At 38.6% G+C, this 17,287-nt stretch overlaps 2 protein-coding genes across 3 annotated transcripts in view; both read left to right on the top strand.

The window, feature by feature from the left end:
• The window catches only part of LOC117971126 (zinc finger protein 300-like), a 199,828-nt gene that overhangs the window by 169,113 nt on the left and 13,428 nt on the right, over positions 1-17,287 (top strand). The window contains exon 1 of one of the 2 annotated variants that reach the window (XM_059017993.1): positions 15,716-16,268. The exons of the other annotated variant lie outside the window; for it this stretch is intronic. Coding sequence (XP_058873976.1) covers positions 15,941-16,268 — 328 coding nt within the window. The 5' untranslated portion in view covers positions 15,716-15,940. Of the gene's footprint in view, positions 1-15,715; positions 16,269-17,287 lie in introns of those variants that run through there. 2 annotated transcript variants of the gene reach the window in all.
• LOC131724951 (zinc finger protein 397-like) lies at positions 928-7,470 on the top strand. The gene is made up of 2 exons (XM_059018099.1): positions 928-1,358; positions 6,518-7,470. The coding sequence occupies exons 1-2, from the start codon at positions 1,013-1,015 to the stop codon at positions 7,333-7,335; spliced, it is 1,164 nt and encodes a 387-aa protein (XP_058874082.1). The 5' UTR covers positions 928-1,012; the 3' UTR covers positions 7,336-7,470.

The following is a 17,287-nucleotide window of genomic DNA, read 5'->3' as shown; positions in this document are numbered from 1 at the left end:
AGAACATAAGAACATAAGAAAGTTTACAAACGAGAGGAGGCCATTCAGCCCATCTTGCTCGTTTGGTTGTTAGTAGCTTATTGATCCCAGAATCTCATCAAGCAGCTTCTTGAAGGATCCCAGGGTGTCAGCTTCAACAACATTACTGGGGAGTTGGTTCCAGACCCTCACAATTCTCTGGGTAAAAAAGTGCCTCATATTGTGTTTCTTATTGTATATACACCCAATATCAATCGTGTGTTTGTGTGTGCTGTATATAAAATAAATATATAAACAAATATCTGTAAACAATAACGTTATATGTAATGCATTATGCATTTTTAATATCATTTACACGACTTGTGTTTATTCCAAACATAACACAACACAAACCACACAGCAACAACATTCCTGAAAACTTTCGTGAGCATTTACTTTCGACTTTCAAGTTTTGAAATCCAAAAAAAATGTATAAAAAATAGGCTACTTTGAAACCGGCACAATAATTTATAAACAGGTAGATCGCGTAGCTAAAGGTTATTTTAGCCGCGCATGTCAAAGACGTTTTTAATTAAAAAAAATAAACTATAACTGATTGTACACATCACAAATAAATCATGTCGTCCTGTCGAAAAAGTTAGTAAATGTCTTAGCATGCACGTTAAAGAAGACGTTTCTAAAGACACGCGTTTTTTTTTTTTGGCATGCATTTAAGCTACCTGTGAGAGTTGCGCTGTTCGAGTCCGCGTTCTGGATGAATTCCCCTCTTCCCTTCGGGGCCACCGTAGGGATTTACAGTGTTTCTGTAGCCTTTAACACGTGTTCCAAAAAGCCACGCCCACTATTACCGACTTTTTCTTTTCTGTTTTATTTAAGAAGTCAGACAGCGTGGAGCGTGAAAGTTGTTCCTCGCAAAAGTAAAACGAGTCTGTTTTTTTTTTAAATCACACCAGAAGTGCGGATTTTATATTAACGTTAATTCACCAGTAAAAAAAAAATACTTCAAAACAGAGGATTCTGCTACGCGAGTCTCATGCTAAACTCAGTGAAGATGGACGTCAGCGTCTCCGTGTCGTTCTTTCAAGACGAGCTCGCCTCTACCATCGAGCACGCAGTGAAAGCGGCTGTAGACACCGTCTTGTGCCAAATCACAAAAGTTGTCGGCGGCAAATTCACTGAATTCCGAATGGAAATGGCTGGAAAGGAGAAAGAGAATGAAAGTCTGAAGCTGAGATTGGAAATATCAGAGAGCGAGTTGAAAGCAGTGCGGGAATGCATGAACGCTGCAGATGCAGACATTAAACAACCTCTCAGAAACATGAACCCCGACTGCAATGAACAAGACTTTCAGAGGAACGAGAACCAGGGATTATTTCAAGGTAAGATTTTTATCTATTTATTTATTTATTTATTTATTTATTTTTATGGTATTGCTTGGTCATTCCAACTGATAATACAGTAAATGATTAGATACATGTATTATATATTATGCTATTAAATTATTATTATTATTATTATTATTATTATTATTATTATTATTATTATTATTATTATTTATTTCTTAGCAGACGCCCTTATCCAGGGCGACTTACAATCGTAAGCAAATACATTTCAAGTGTTACAGTACAAGTAATACAATAAGAGCAAGATAAATACAATAACTTTTGTTCAAGCAAAGTACAAGTGTGACAAAACACAATTCAATAATACAGCAGATAATAGTGAAAGTTACATCAGGATATGATTAAATAGTGATAGTTACATCAGGATGTGATTAAATACAAAATACTACAGGTTAAACACTTGGCAAATTACAGTATTCTGAAGTACAGGATTAAATGCAGTAAAATAGGGGGCAGATAAGAGCAAAATAAAGTGCATTTAAATTAAGGGTGATAGTGTCCAAACAGAGGAGTTCTACAGGTGCTGTTTGAATGAAAGCGTTATAAACTAAAACATAATGTTTTATCATAAAGCTGACCATGTGTTTTATTTATTTTTCATGCATTGAACACACCTCAATCTCAATGCACGTATCTGATCGTAAGTGCTTATTTTCTCATGAATATATCTGCTATTGTTAAGAGCAATGCTTTGTACACGTTAGCAGATAATGCATCAGAATTACTGGTATGCAAATAGGCAAAAATAAAATCAAATACCCTGATGGTCATATTTCTCCGAGATTCATCGTGAGAAGCTTTATTACACGAAATGAAGGTTGCTGGGGATAGCTGTTTAAATGTATGAATAATAATAGTATAAATAGATTTATAAAATCGACAGTAACATAAGAGGGTTCTCATGTAAGTAACAAGCACCATACGATTTTATAACGATAAAGAAATCCAAAAAAAGGTGCACACTCAAAAATTAAAGTATTTCCTTTTATTTTAAATTAAAAACATTTTTAGCAAGATGTGCAGTTCTCAGTCATGACCGTGTTTCACCTGTAGGCTTCATCAGTGTTCACAGGTGCCTGTGATACTGAGCTCTTTTGAGTATGTATAATTACTCAGAGAATCATTTTACAGTCAATAAATAACATCTTATATTCAATATAACACAACATGCTTTACATTTGAATAATCCTTGTCATTTGTTACATGAACAAAAAATGAATGGCATATTATACAATGTATTTATCAAACAATATATCAATATCATATTTAGGCTAACAAAGGTTAAAAAGAGTTATACTAATAACCCAGAGAATATAGATTGGAGCTGAATGCATACAATTAAACAATTAATAGCAGTCATTATTGAATATTAAACAGTCAAGTAAACTAACTAACGCATGGGCAGCAGTGTGGAGTAGTGGTTAGGGCTCTGGACTCTTTGTGGGTTCAATCCCCAGTGGGGACACTGCTGCTGTACCCTTGAGCAAGGTACTTTACCTAGATTGCTCCAGTAATAACCCAACTGTATAAATGGGTAATTGTATGTAAAAATAATGTGATATCTTGTAACAATTGTAAGTCGGATAAGGGCGTCAGCTAAGAAATAAATAATAATAATAATAATAACTAGAGAGATTGAGAATTCAAAGTCTTCATTGAGTCCCTTGGGCAATAATGTGTTTAGTTTAAAAATCCAAAAAGTTTATCTTCTCAATAATTTAACAGCAACATCACCTCCTCTTCTACATACAGAAACGATTTCTATTCCTATGCATTTCAAAGAATTTACATTATGCGCAAACTCGCTGAAATGCCTGGCTATCGGGGATGTAGGGTCATTGCGCCTTACTGCACTTTTATATTTGCTAGTCTGGTTTTGAGAGGTCTAAGGGTTTTGCCAACATATCCACTGCCACATGGAAAATTAATAGATAGACTACGTTAGCTGTAATACAAGTAATCCTTTGTTTGATGGAAAAACGTTTACCTATTAAAGGATGTGTGAAACTACCTGTTTACACAGCGTGTTACACTGAGCACAGCCTAACCAGGCATAGCATCCTGCAAGAGGACTAAAGAAGGGGAGAGGGGGAACAACATGATCTGCTTTAACCACACAATGTATTTTGTAAATGTATTCATTTTAGTAATTTATCATCAGTAGTCCGTCGCGTATCCGACTGCTGTGGTGCCACAGTAAGGGCGGATATTATAAAAAGGAAGGGGGTTGGCAATTGCCTCCAAGTAGCTTTTCTAATTGGTGCAACAGTAAGATTGACAAGGGGGTGGTGTGAGAGGAAGAATGATTCTTAATTATAAATCTCCCTCCCTGGATGGTATGACAATTCATTCCAGGGGAAGGTGGAAAGGGGGCGGAGCCACAGTACACCATGTCATTGCCCCAGAAGGGAAGTGATCTGGCAACCGTGGATTGGAAGAGAAACGGCTGCACTCGCTAACCAAGGGGGCGTGACTGATGGTACAAAAGGGGGTGTGGTTATGCGATCTGCGAAGCAATAAGAATCTCGCAGCCCCCCCTGCCCCCCCCCCTTGGACTGAACCACTGGGTAAATGTGATGGATTCGCTACTACAACACTTCATATTAGCTGCTCATGTATAGTTTACTTTGAGTTTTTGAAGATTCTGATCAACGTGAATTAAAGATTGCTAAATGACAAACTTGGTTTCTTCTCACCCCAAATAAGCTGTGTTAATAAGTCAAAGTTGTTATAATAGTGGAAAACACTAGTGGAGGCTTTGAGTAAATTGTTGATGCTCATAACATCAATATATTTTGTAACTCCTGAATGAATCCAAGACTTTTGCGCAGCAGTGTGTCTATAAGATTACTCCAAAAATATTGAAATATGAAATATTAATATTTCAAAAATGTGCAAATTCATATTTTTCCAAACACTCTAGTAAAAAAATTAGACTACATGGGAGATGTAATCAGAACTGGATTTGCTTTTACAGTTGCAGAGCTACATAAGGTTTTCTAATGCAAAACAATGTGCCTAATAGAGCCGAAATGGCGGACGTAGACTGAAAGTGAAACTGAAGAAACCTGGAAATATAATATAATCCACTATGTGATTAAAGTAAATTATTTGTGTAGAGTTCTCAATGTGTATGCCACACAAGATGTTGAGTATGATTATTATTATTTATTTATTTGTTTTTTTAAAAGAAGAAACTTGCGAATACTGTATGTATAGGGTAAAAAAAACTACCAATAATAAACAGCTAAATAATAATAAAAGTAATGACTACAGCTAAATACTTACCCATCGTTTACACACAGAGAAACGACTTACACTGATAAGCAACAAAATAATGATAAAAACAACATTTACACGGCAAATATACTAAGTTAGCTAGCTAGAGATCAGGCAGATGTCATATTTACTTTCGCCTCCGTCCAGAATAACATTTTCAAAACAGGACACGAAATAAAATAAAATGTATAGAATTAAAAATAACAGTAAAACATTTATAAGAGGGCTATCTTAGATGTCTTTTCAGTAATTCGTTTTTTGTCTCAGTTTTTTGTCTGGTGTGCCCTGCAGCTGCACGCATACGCACACAGACACACATTCTGGAAGTAATTTTTTAAAAAGCATAGTAACAGGAAAAAATAAAATGGCAACTAGTTAGTCCCAGTTCTTAGCTTTCGGATGAGTTATAGATCAGCACTTTTGGGCTTGTAGAATGGGAGATATAGACGTTTCAAACGGGTGAGTGTTAATACAATTTTCCATTGAAGTCAAAAATGAAACACAAATTTAGAAAAAGCCACAGCCATTGCAGCCAATTACATGGGGATATTCAGCATAGCCATAGCTATGGCCTAATGATAAAAAACAAACAAGATAGTTGATTGGACGGCTGATATATCACGTTTCATCATCGTAACAAAAGCTATGAAATTAGAGCGCGTCGGCAGCAAAGGGTTAATGCAAGTGGAGGTTGTGGCAAAGTGGTTAGCAGTGTGCAGGTGATCAATAAACAGACAGGCAAGTATAATCCAGGTGCAATGTTGTTTAATGGTTTTTAAATCCAATGGCCTGATGGCAAAACAACAGTAAATAATAACAATGGTAATGAAGCAGTACAGTGGCGTGTTTTGCTTATTTGTAATCCACAGGTTGGCCCCGAAATAATAACAGTCCCGTTTTTAGTTCACCCACACATAACACATACGCAAACACAAACACCAGTCCACAGTGCGTGCTCTAGTGCTCGTGGTGAACACAGTTCTTTAGTGTTAAACAAAAGTGCAGTGTTGTTGATTCGGGTTTAATGCTGGCCTTTTGCGAAAGCTCTGGATTGTGTTACCCGCCCACATAATTACAAACAGTATTATTAACGACAAACAAAAACAAAACACTCACGTTTCACCATACAGGTTCTCCTTCTGGTCCTTTAATATAACCATGACCCCTTGGTCAACAAGCGCATCCGCTCCTCCAATCCGTGGATGCCACAGCGTTTCCCTTCCGGGTAATTGAGTTTGTATACTGTAGCTTTGCCCCCTTTCTAGATGGCCGACTTCTTCCATCTAACCCTGGGAATAAACTGCCGTGCCATTTAGTCCAGGGTACTCTGTTCCCTTTATGCAGCTGCCTCACAGGTCGGGGGGGGGGGGGGGGGGGGGAGATCTAACACCAAGAATCATTCGATCTCAGTCACAAGGTGCAACACCATAATAATAGATTGTAGGTCAAATTTCCATTATTTTATTAATTATTATTTTAAAAGAACAAAGTTAAAAACAGAAATGTTTCAGCCTAACTGCCTTCATCATTAAGCCATGGGGTACAAACTTTGGGTTATGTGGGGCCCAATATACTTCCCCTCTATAGCCTTTCCATATACTTTACCACACCGGTTATGCTGCCTAGTGGAGGCATTGATGCATTGATCCAGCCTCGTTCCCAGCTCAAGGGAATGTAACCGGGTCCACTATATCCATTTAAAAATAAATAAAACCAAATATACCCCTTCTCATAAATTCTTCCTCCAGAATGATCCAATGACATCTCTCAGTAGAGTATTGACAAGGGTCTGGCTTTGTAGAGGAACCTGGATAGTATGTAAGAGTTCTAATTGTGTACAATTTTCTTTCACACAGATCCCACAGAGAGCCATGTTATGCCTAAATCTGAAGCACAGGGGCCAAGGATAGAAGCTCTTTACCCACAAGAGGAGTCCTTTGACCAGGAGTGGTGTGCAAGTCTAAAGCAGGTTACAGAGCTGACATGTGTTAAATATGAAGAGGTCCCTCGACTGGAATGTGTTCCTATTAAAGAGGAATTCACAGAACAGGAATGTGTCCCCATCGCAGAGGAAGTTCCTACTGAAAATAATGTCTGTACACTTGAGGAAAACAACAAGCTAGGATCTCCTAAAACTGACAAGATAAATCACACAGGAGGGGCTTCATTTCACTGTTATGATTGTGGGAAGAATTTCAGTTGTTTATCACATCTGAAAACACACGAGCGTGTTCACACAGGAGAGAAACCTCATCACTGCACTCAGTGTGGGAAGAGATTCACACAGTTGGGACATCTTCAATCACACCAGCGCATTCACACAGGAGAGAAACCTTATCATTGCAATTACTGTGAGAAGAGCTTCAGTGAATTAGGAAGTCTTAAAAAACACCAACGAATTCACACAGGAGAGAAGCCATACCACTGTAATTACTGTGTGAAGAGTTTCACTCAGTTGCCACATTTAAAAGCACACCAGCGCATTCACACAGGAGAGAAACCTTATCACTGCAAAGAATGTGAGAAGTGCTTCATTGAATCAGGAAGTCTTAAAAAACACCAACGAATTCACACAGGAGAGAAGCCATACCACTGTAATGAATGTGAGAAGAATTTCAGTCAGTTACAAAATCTCAGAAAACACCTCCAAATTCACACAGCAGTGAAACCCTGAATGCTGAATGCTGGGAAAGGTTTCATCTGGTGGAGCACATTAAAAACCAGAACATCTGTCACTGAAGAGTAATGTGATTTAAAAATCATTTCTGACAAACCTCTCATACATACATACATTATATATATATATATATATATATATATATATATATATATATATATATATATATATATATATATACACACACACATACACAGTGCCTTGAAAAAGTCTTCACACCCTTGAACATTTTTCACATTCTACTGCCTAAAAAATACAATTCAAAATGCATTAAAGTAAGAGTTTGTTTCACTGATCATCACAACATCATCTACACTTTCAACGTGAAAGAACAATTATAGAAATATTCAAAAAGTAATTAAAAATAAAAAACCAAAAAGTCTGTATATGTATAATATAACTTCACAAAGACACCTCAGAAGTGTTTACTGCACCGGCTGCATTTACAGACAAGAGGATAACATTCCAGGTGGAGATATCAGAGCTTCAACAAAACTGACACAGTGTGAGACACTATTTCACACCATCGCTGGCAAGAGAGAGACATGCAGAGATGTTTAACTCATGGGAGGTGTTGCTTTCAGGTATCCCACTGACTGAGACTGCAATCATTAATTCAGCAATAAACATCTATTGATGGGACACATGGGACCGTGCCAGGACTTCATTGCCTTTGTTTCAATCTAGGGGCAGGTCACAGAACTGTGATAGTGTAATCTAGCACTGCAGAAGCGCGAATATTTGTCGACGGAAAAATGTACCCATTTCAGTCGTTTTACACATAAGAAGATAAGAGAGTTTACAAACGAGAGGAGGCCATTCGACCCATCTGATCCCAAAATCTCATCAAGCAGCTTCTGGAAGGATCCCAGGGTGTCAGCTTCAACAACATTACTGGGGAGTTGGTTCCAGACCCTCACAATTCTCTGTGTAAAAGTGCCTCTTATTTTCTGTTCTGAATGCCCCTTTATCTAATCTCCAATTTTTTTTTTCAGGTCGACATTGTCAGTACGTTTTAGGATTCTGAATGTTTGAATCAGATCGCCGCGTAGTCTTCTTTGTTCAAGACTGAAATAGATTCAATTCTTTTAGCCTGTCTGCATAAGACAGGCTAAAAGAATGCCTTTTAAACCCGGGATAATTCTGGTCGCTCTTCTTTACACTCTTTCTAGAGCAGCCATATCCTTTTTGTAACGAGGTGACCAGAACTGAACACAATATTCTAGGTGAGGTCTCAGTAATACATTGTAAGGTTTTAACATTACTTCCCTTGATTTAAATTCAACACTTCTCACAATATATCCGAGCATCTTGTTGGCCTTTTTTATAGCTTCCCCACAGTGTCTAGATGAAGACATTTCTGAGTCAACATAAACTCCTAGGTCTTTTTCATAGATTCCTTCTTCAATTTCAATATGTCTCGTGATATTTATAATGCACATTTTTATTGCCTGCGTGCAGTACCTTACACTTTTCTCTATTAAATTTCATTTGCCATGTGTCTGCCCAGTTCTGAATGCTGTCTAGATCATTTTGAATGACCTTTGCTGCTGCAATAGTGTTTGCCACTCCTCCTATTTTTGTGTCGCCTGTAAATTTAACAAGTTTGCTTACTATACCAGAATCTTAATGTAGATTAGGAATAGCAGTGGACCTAATACTGATCCCTGTAGTACACCACTGCTTACCTCGCTCCATTTTGAGGTTTCTCCTCTAAACAGTACTTTCTGTTTTCTACATGTTAACCACTCCCTATTCCATGTGCATTATTATTATTATTATTTATTTCTTAGCAGACGCCCTTATCCTGGGCGACTTACAATCGTAAGCAAATATATTTCAAGTATCACAGTACAAGTAATAATACAATTAAGAGCAAGTTAAATACAATGACTTTTGTTCAAGCAAGTACAAGTGTGACAAAATACAATTCAATAATACAGCAGATAAGTGTCAGTGATAGTTACATCAGGATATGATTAAATACAAAATACTACAGATTAAAGACTTGGCAGATTACAGTACTCTGAAGTACAGGATTAAATGCAGTAAAATAGGGGGCAGATAAGAGCAAATAAAGCGCATTTAAGGAAGGGTGTTAGTGTCCCAGGGGAAAAACAGAGGCGTTCTACAGGTGCTTTCTGAAGAGGTGAGTCTTAAGGAGGCGCCGGAATGTGGTCAGGGACTGGGCAGTCCTGACATCTGTAGGAAGGTCATTCCACCACTGCGGAGCAAGGGTGGAGAAGGAGCGGGCTCTGGAGGCAGGAGAGCGTAGCGGAGGTAGAGCCAGTCTTCTAGTGCAGGCGGAGCAGAGCGGTTGAGTGCATGCATTTCCTTGAATCCCTACTGCGTTCAGTTTGAGAATTAATCTTTTACGTGGAACTTTGTCAAAAGCTTTCTGGAAATCTAAATAAACCATGTTGTATGCTTTGCAATTATCCATTGTCGATGTTGCATCCTCAAAAAAATCAAGCAGGTTAGTTAGACACGATCTCCCTTTCCTAAAACCATGCGGACTGTCTCCCAGAATACTGTTACCATATAGGTAATTTTCCATTTTGGAAAATACCATTCATTGAGCGAAAATGGTAAAGGGTACTGTGGCAGAGCAGGGCTCGGCCCTTGTAAATACTGGCAGGGATGGGGTTAAATTCTCCTCCCTGCCCAGGTTTATTGCGACAGGTGGGAGCAATCAATTATTCAATTAACACCCAGCCACCTGGCATAAAAGGAGGCCTCAGCCTCCCATTAAGAGGAGAGTAGCTGAGGAAGCAAAGGTGTTTTTTTTTGTGTGCTGGTTTTTTGTTCATTTGTTTGTAATCCAGTGAAGGTAACGCTCAGCCTGGAAGCCTTATTCTTGTAAGTTTCATTTTGTGTTTTAGAAACCTTTTGTTTGGCCCTCGTGCCGGTTTATTTTGTATGTTTTGTGTATTAAAAGCTTTATTTTTGAACTTTTCACACTGTCTCTGAGCCTCAATCTCTGTCATCCTGTCACATTTGGTGTTAGAACAGGATAGTGCCACCTGGAGGCTCGGCAGTAATTTTATTTATTCATTTTTTTTGAGGAGAAAAAAGGAAGAGAGGATGAGGTGGAAGAAGGACTGGGAAGCAAGGGACAGGGAGGAGGAGGAGCACATCAGGGCCAGGTACCCGAGCAGCTGTAGGTCACCACTGTTATTCCCCCACTGTAACCAGCAATATCAGTTTGCCGCCTGTCCCTTCCGGTACTATGAGGAGCCGCTGTGTCCAGAGTCTAGAGGGGAGGAGCTGTTGCCGCCGCTCCAAGAGCCCGAGTGGGAGGAGCCGAATGTCCGCAGCCCGAGTGGGAGGGGCCTGAACGTCCACGGCCCGAGTGGGAGGAGTCGGTGCGTCCACGGCCCGAGAGGGAGGAGTCGGTGCGTCCACGGCCCAAGAGGGAGGGGGAAGTTTGGCCAATTGCGGCCTGCGTACTTTGTACATGGGGGGAGGTGTGTGGCAGAGCAGGGCTCGGCCCTTGTAAATATTGGCAGGGATGGGGTTAAATTCTCCTCCCTGCCCAGGTTTATTGCGACAGGTGGGAGCAATCAATTATTCAATTAACACCCAGCCACCTGGCATAAAAGGAGGCCTCAGCCTCCCATTAAGAGGAGAGTAGCTGAGGAAGCAAAGGTGTTTTTTTTTGTTCATTTGTTTGCAATCCAGTGAAGGTAACGCTCAGCCTGGAAGCCTTATTCTTGTAAGTTTCATTTTGTGTTTATTTTGTGTTTTAGAAACCTTTTGTTTGGCCCTCGTGCCTGTTTATTTTTTGTATTTTGGTGTCTCAACCTCTGTCATCCTGTCACAGGTACTTTAGTTGAAACCCCTGAGTTAAGAGAAGAATAGTGTTACCTAGCAATAGCCAATCGAGAGCGTTTTAAGACATGCAGCGCCCGCCCACTGGTCTTGCAGCAGAGTGCAAAACTTAATGATGAGAAGACGGTGCCTGCAAATTATTTTATTATTTTTTTGGATTGCATGTTAAAAGCAAAGGAAAGAAGAAAGGTTAAGGTGGGTGTAACACTGTTGCAAAGTTAAGCGGCATCTAGGGGACTTTTTTTTCTTAAATGGGAATAAAATTGTACTAAATTTTGAATACATAAAAACCAAAATCCCTACAACACTATCAACTCGAGGAGACAACATCTTTACAGTACCGTTTAAAATAAAAATTATACAAATGCCTGTAGCATCTTTGACTTAGTTATATAGTAGGAAATAGACTTTTTGATTCTCTGCATTGGTGCGTGCTTACTGCGTTTCTCTTGACTGATATGATAGATAATAGCTGCTGTTACTTCTTTGGTTTGGTAAATGAATAGGAAGGCAGTGATGAAACGTTACAGTGCCTTGTTCTTGCTGATGTTTGAGTATGTGTGTTTCATTTACAGACAATCACGTTTGCTAGCGATCATTGCTTAGCAGGGCTGTTTATATTAAATGATGTCACTTATTTAATAGCCTACTTGGATAATCTCATGCATGGCAGTTTTCAGAACTTGAGATGTCTGTGTTCATTAGTTAGTTCTAATGAACACAGTGCCTCACCGATATACAAACGGTGAATAAAAAACCGTGTCCATATCACCTTAAACCTGGTAATCATGGTATAGAAAAATGGTTGCTGTTTCAAAACCGTGGCAGTTTATACCGCGGTTTACCGTTAAAACGGTATACCGTGACGTCCCTAGTTCTAGGGAGCAACATAAACCCAGCGGTTCTAGTGTTAAAGAAATGTTAGGCTGTAGTGTTAGCACCACTCTGCAATGGTATAATGTTATAATTAATCATAAACGCATGGGCTATATACCCTGAACGTCTCCACAGCAACGGGAAACTGCAAGTTCCTGACTGTCCCTTACACCTACCAAGTGGCTGTCCTGTTAACACTGATGGTTATCCAGATTAAATACATTGTGAAAGCAGTTAACACTAGAGCCGCCGAGATTTCAGACTACATCCAACCGCCGCAAAATGTGCATTTTAAAACGGCTTCGATATGAAAAACAATCTGATACAACTTATTTTATTTATGAACATCATACATAACATTTTCAGAGCAGAAACACTGTATTTACATTAAAGATTAAACTTTTTTCTTTTTTTTCAAAAAGAGCACATATACATAAACATGAAAAAGTGTAATGTAATAAACTTTTGTAAACAGGTGTAGAAAGCTGTATGCACATATAAAATTATAAAACATATAACTAGTTATAAAAATAGCATAAAACAGAACTTATGTAATGTGAAAACATGCTTTTCAACTGTACCTGTGGAAAATGCACAGACTGCCTCTTCACAACATCAAAAGTTCTGTTTTTATTGCATTTAGCAACCTGGCATTGTCTTTCATTCTATGTGCCAGGGGACACAGGGCTGGCTGAAGGTTGAGGGGCATTTGCCAGCCAGTTTTCGTGTCTTATCAAAATGTTTCTACCGTTGCTCCAGCGCTAGGTGCAAAATGAAATCCCTCAGAGCGATTGTGTTGCCGGTGCACTCCTTGTACAAAACCAAAGCGTTATAAAAAAAAACCAGCCACAGATCACCTGCGAGTACCACCTTTGATAGAATACAGCCTTGCCATTTGATCCAGTACATCCACACCGGACTTCGTTGTGTTGTAAAATGCAACAGTCTCTGGCTTTCATTTAGCATCAGTCCCGATGGTTACTGATCTGTGCAGAGCTTAGAATATGCACGTTTTATTTTTTGCACCGTCACACTCAGGGTGGCACAGTCGTTCTTCCTGAGAAATGTAGTGTAAATAATAATAACATATGATGTGTAGAATGACTTTCATCAGTGTTTCAAGCACTCAACGGGATTATAATACGTTATTTCACAATGACTTTGATTTTATTACAAAGCCCAAACTAAACTGTCGGCTATATTGTATTGATTTCAATATTATTATTATTATTATTATTATTTATTTATTTATTTATTTATTTCTTAGCAGACGCCCTTATCCAGGGCAACTTACATATAAGACTTCATTAACACTAGCATCGCTTTTTGAACGGCTTTTGCAAGTGTACCAGTGTGGTGTAGTGGTTAGGGCTCTGGACTCTTGACCGGAGGGTCGTGGGTTCAATCCCAGGTGGGGGACACTGCTGCTGTACTCTTGAGCAAGGTACTTTACCTAGATTGCTCAAGTAAAAACCCAACTGTATAAATGGGGAATTGTATGTAAAAATAATGTGATATCTTGTAACAATTGTAAGTCGCCCTGGATAACGTCGTCTGCTAAGAAATTAATAATAATAATAATAATAATAATAATAATAATAATAATAATTAATACTGGGTGCGTTCGCCATTCTGCACAGAATCGGAGCAAGTAGCCAATGAATTTGCAGAATCTGCGCAGACTTAACAAAGTCTGCCTCTCGTGAACGCACCCCCTCTGTTCGAGTAAGGCAAACTGCTTGACCGCAGCCGGAACTGACAACAGAGGTCAAGCATCCTCTGGGCGCAGAGTCTGCGCATCCCCAGCAGATTTTAAAAGGTGCTGCGCTGGAGCAGACACGTCTTCAAAACAATGGACGAGCGAACCACGTGCAGGATTAGTGATCGTGGTAGCGCCACCTAGAATGGGGGTGTGAAGAACACCGAAAAGAGCTTGTATAAATTACAAATATTGTATTGTGAATGACAAATACCCAGGGTTAGACTCCTGCAGAAAATAGTGAGTGGACTCTGTAGGGTTACGCAATGTGGACCAATGGTGCTCATTTTCCTTTGTGCAAGGGGTCTGGAACCTATAGGCGCCCAGCGGGGTCCAGGGCATTTCCAGCGTCACTGCAGTCAATTTTACACCTAAAATGATGACAGTATTAATAAAAGGGGAGCCGGGTTCATGAAAAATCGCACTGTTAACTGGATGGGGAAATGTAAATACGCATGTAAAGAATTATACTCTGTGAAGACGGTTTTAGGCTACCAATAATCTGTATAATAATTAGAACTAATGGTAGCACATGCTAAACTGGAAAATGCTGCAATCTCACTGTTGGGTAGATTGTCTATGGAAAGTTCCCAGCCCAGAATAAAGAAAAGGAGACTCTCACTCTCTAAACTAGGAGGCCTATCCTTGCCTGTTCTTGAGAAATATATTTTTTTCAGCTGCAAGGCTATATTCGGTCCAATACTGGACTTTCAAAAATGTTAATGTCTGTTTGCCCACATCATGAAATCATTTGGAAAACAATCTGGTCCCAAAGAAAAGTGTTTAAACATTTATAATGAAATGTCTGACAATGTTTTTAAAAAAAATGTTAGGATTACACAATGATTATTTAAAACTGCTCTTGTGTCACTATCGTCTTACCGACAGGAACAAAAAAGACTTCTATGGGCCTACTCCTCCTCTTCATCGTATATTAATGGACGTAACAGTTAAATATTCTAACGTTCATAAAATACACGATGGTGGTTTTACGGTTGTTGACGAAGAAAAAAAACAATGGACTGTTCTATTTCTTATTGGTGTGTGTGTGTGTGAGAAGGGGGGACTCATACAGAAGTCAGCACCGAAAATCCATGCTATTTGAAGTTAGTTATGGTGGGGGATGCACTTCATATAGTATTTTATATTTTATTCATTGATTTTTGTTAAAAGAAAATCGTAATGAAAAATCCCCCCCCCCCCAAAAAAAGTCAAAAAAAGCGAGTGGACAGCGTCCACCTGCGTTCACCCTCGAGGGTACATCTATTATGCGTTTGCATTTAATTTTCAAACAAGACTAGTAAAACTATGGAGGATATTCCATGCCAAAATTAAAAATAAATAAATGCAATAATGAATAAATAAATGAATAATTGTCCATGTATTTATTTATTTCAACATGTATTTATTTACTTGTTTATTTCGACATGTATTTACATCTTCATGTATGTATTTGTTTATTTATAATTTTGGCATGGAATATCCTGCATATAAAACTGATGTTCATAACTGTAATTGCTTAAACAGATTCCTAACAAAAGATGGTTTTGGAGTTGCTGAAATAAGTCTTTGCGTAATTTATTTACCAGTCTAGTTATGATGGAGCTGTATGGGAACAGTGACCTATATATATATATATATATATATATATATATATACATACACAGTCTTCTGCAATCAGAAAATCAATCTAGTCGGTCAGTCGACTGTGCTGGGAAACCTCCCAAAGCTGTCCTCACTCCGTTTACGCAGACCGTGACGTCAGGCGCAGACTCCCGTCTGCAACGCAGACTTTTTAGGAGTAACGCGAACGCAGCCAGTATTTCTGTAGCCAATAACACGCGACGATTCCAAAAAGCCACGCCCACTCCTACTGACGCTTTCATTTCCAGTGACGCTATCGTTTCGTTACAGGAAATTGAAACGAGTTCAGAAACAGAGTCCATTTTCTGTTTTGTTTAAGAACTCGGGCAGAGTGCGGGGTGAAAGTTATTGCTCGCAAAAGTAAAACGAGTCTGTTGTTTCTTTTCTTTTTTATCACACCAGAAGTACGAATTTTATATGAATGTTAATTCTCCAGTAAAATAAAGAAAAATACATTAAAACTAGAGGATTATTAAACTAAAATAAGCGAAGATGGACGTCAGCATCTCCGTTTCGTTCCTTCAAGACGAGCTCGCCTCTACCATCGAGCACGCAGTGAAAACGGCTGTAGACATCGTCTTGTGTGAAATTACACACGTTTTTGGCAGTAAATTCAATGAATTACAAATCGAACTGGCTGGAAAGGAGAAAGAGAATGAAAGTCTGAAGCTGAGATTGGAAATATCAGAGAGCGAGTTGAAAGCAGTGCGGGAATGCATGAACGCTGCAGATGCAGACATTAAACAACCTCTCAGAAACATGAACCCCGACTGCAATGAACAAGACTTTCAGAGGAACGAGAACCAGGGATTATTTCAAGGTAAGCTTGATTTTATTTATTTATTTATTTTTATGGTATTGCTTGGTCATTTCAGCTAACTTATTAGTCGATTTTATTGGTGAGGTATTTCTCTTCAGACACTTTTAAAGTGCTAATTGTGAGTGCTGTTATTAACAGTAATAACTCAACTCCACTGTCCTAATAGTATACCATTCTAATTAATTATGAAGACTATAGGAGGCACTTTTTACACAGAGAATTGTGAGGGTCTGGAACCAACTCCCCAGTAATGTTGTTGAAGCTGACACCCTGGGATCCTTCAAGAAGCTGCTTGATGAGATTCTGGGATCAATAAGCTACTAACAACCAAACGAGCAAGATGGGCTGAATGGCCTCCTCTCGTTTGGAAACTTTCTTATGTTTTTATAAGAAAGTACTGCATGTGTTTGTATATCTCAACCGAGATTATTAAGATTTAAATGAGTATTCTATTAACTATAAGAAAGTACTAGTCTATATTGGTAAATCTTAACCAGTTTAATTAAGAGATCAATGGCTGTCCTTCAGGTGCAGGGATATCTTGTATGGAGTAAACTGTGAGTAGCAAATTAAACAAGCCTATAGTCCCATTGAGACTTTAACAAACCATATTGCAGAGGGTTAGGGTAATGATTTGTGAGCTTTGATATCAAAATACAGCAGCGAATTAAGTTTTCATGTTTGATTAGGGCAGCAGTGTGGAGTAGTGGTTAGGGCTCTGGACTCTTGACCAGAGGGTCGTGGTTTCAATCCCAGGTGGGGGACACTGCTGCTGTTCCCTTGAGCAAGGTACTTTACCTTGCGTCTGCTAAGAAATAAATAATAATAATACCTAGATTACTCCAGTAAAAACCCAACTGTATAAATGGGGAATTGTATGTAAAAATAATGTGATGTCTTGTAACAATTGTAAGTCACCCTGGATAAGGGCGTCTGCTAAGAAATAAATAATAATAATAATAATAATAATAAAAATAATAATAATAATAATAATAAACTATTTGCCTGCAAATATATTT

The sequence above is a fragment of the Acipenser ruthenus genome, chromosome 58 (genome assembly GCF_902713425.1).
Source record: "Acipenser ruthenus chromosome 58, fAciRut3.2 maternal haplotype, whole genome shotgun sequence".
NCBI classification, from domain to species: Eukaryota; Metazoa; Chordata; class Actinopteri; order Acipenseriformes; family Acipenseridae; genus Acipenser; species Acipenser ruthenus.
Note: the sequence above shows the minus strand (reverse complement) of the source record. Positions and strands in the feature narration are given on the sequence as shown.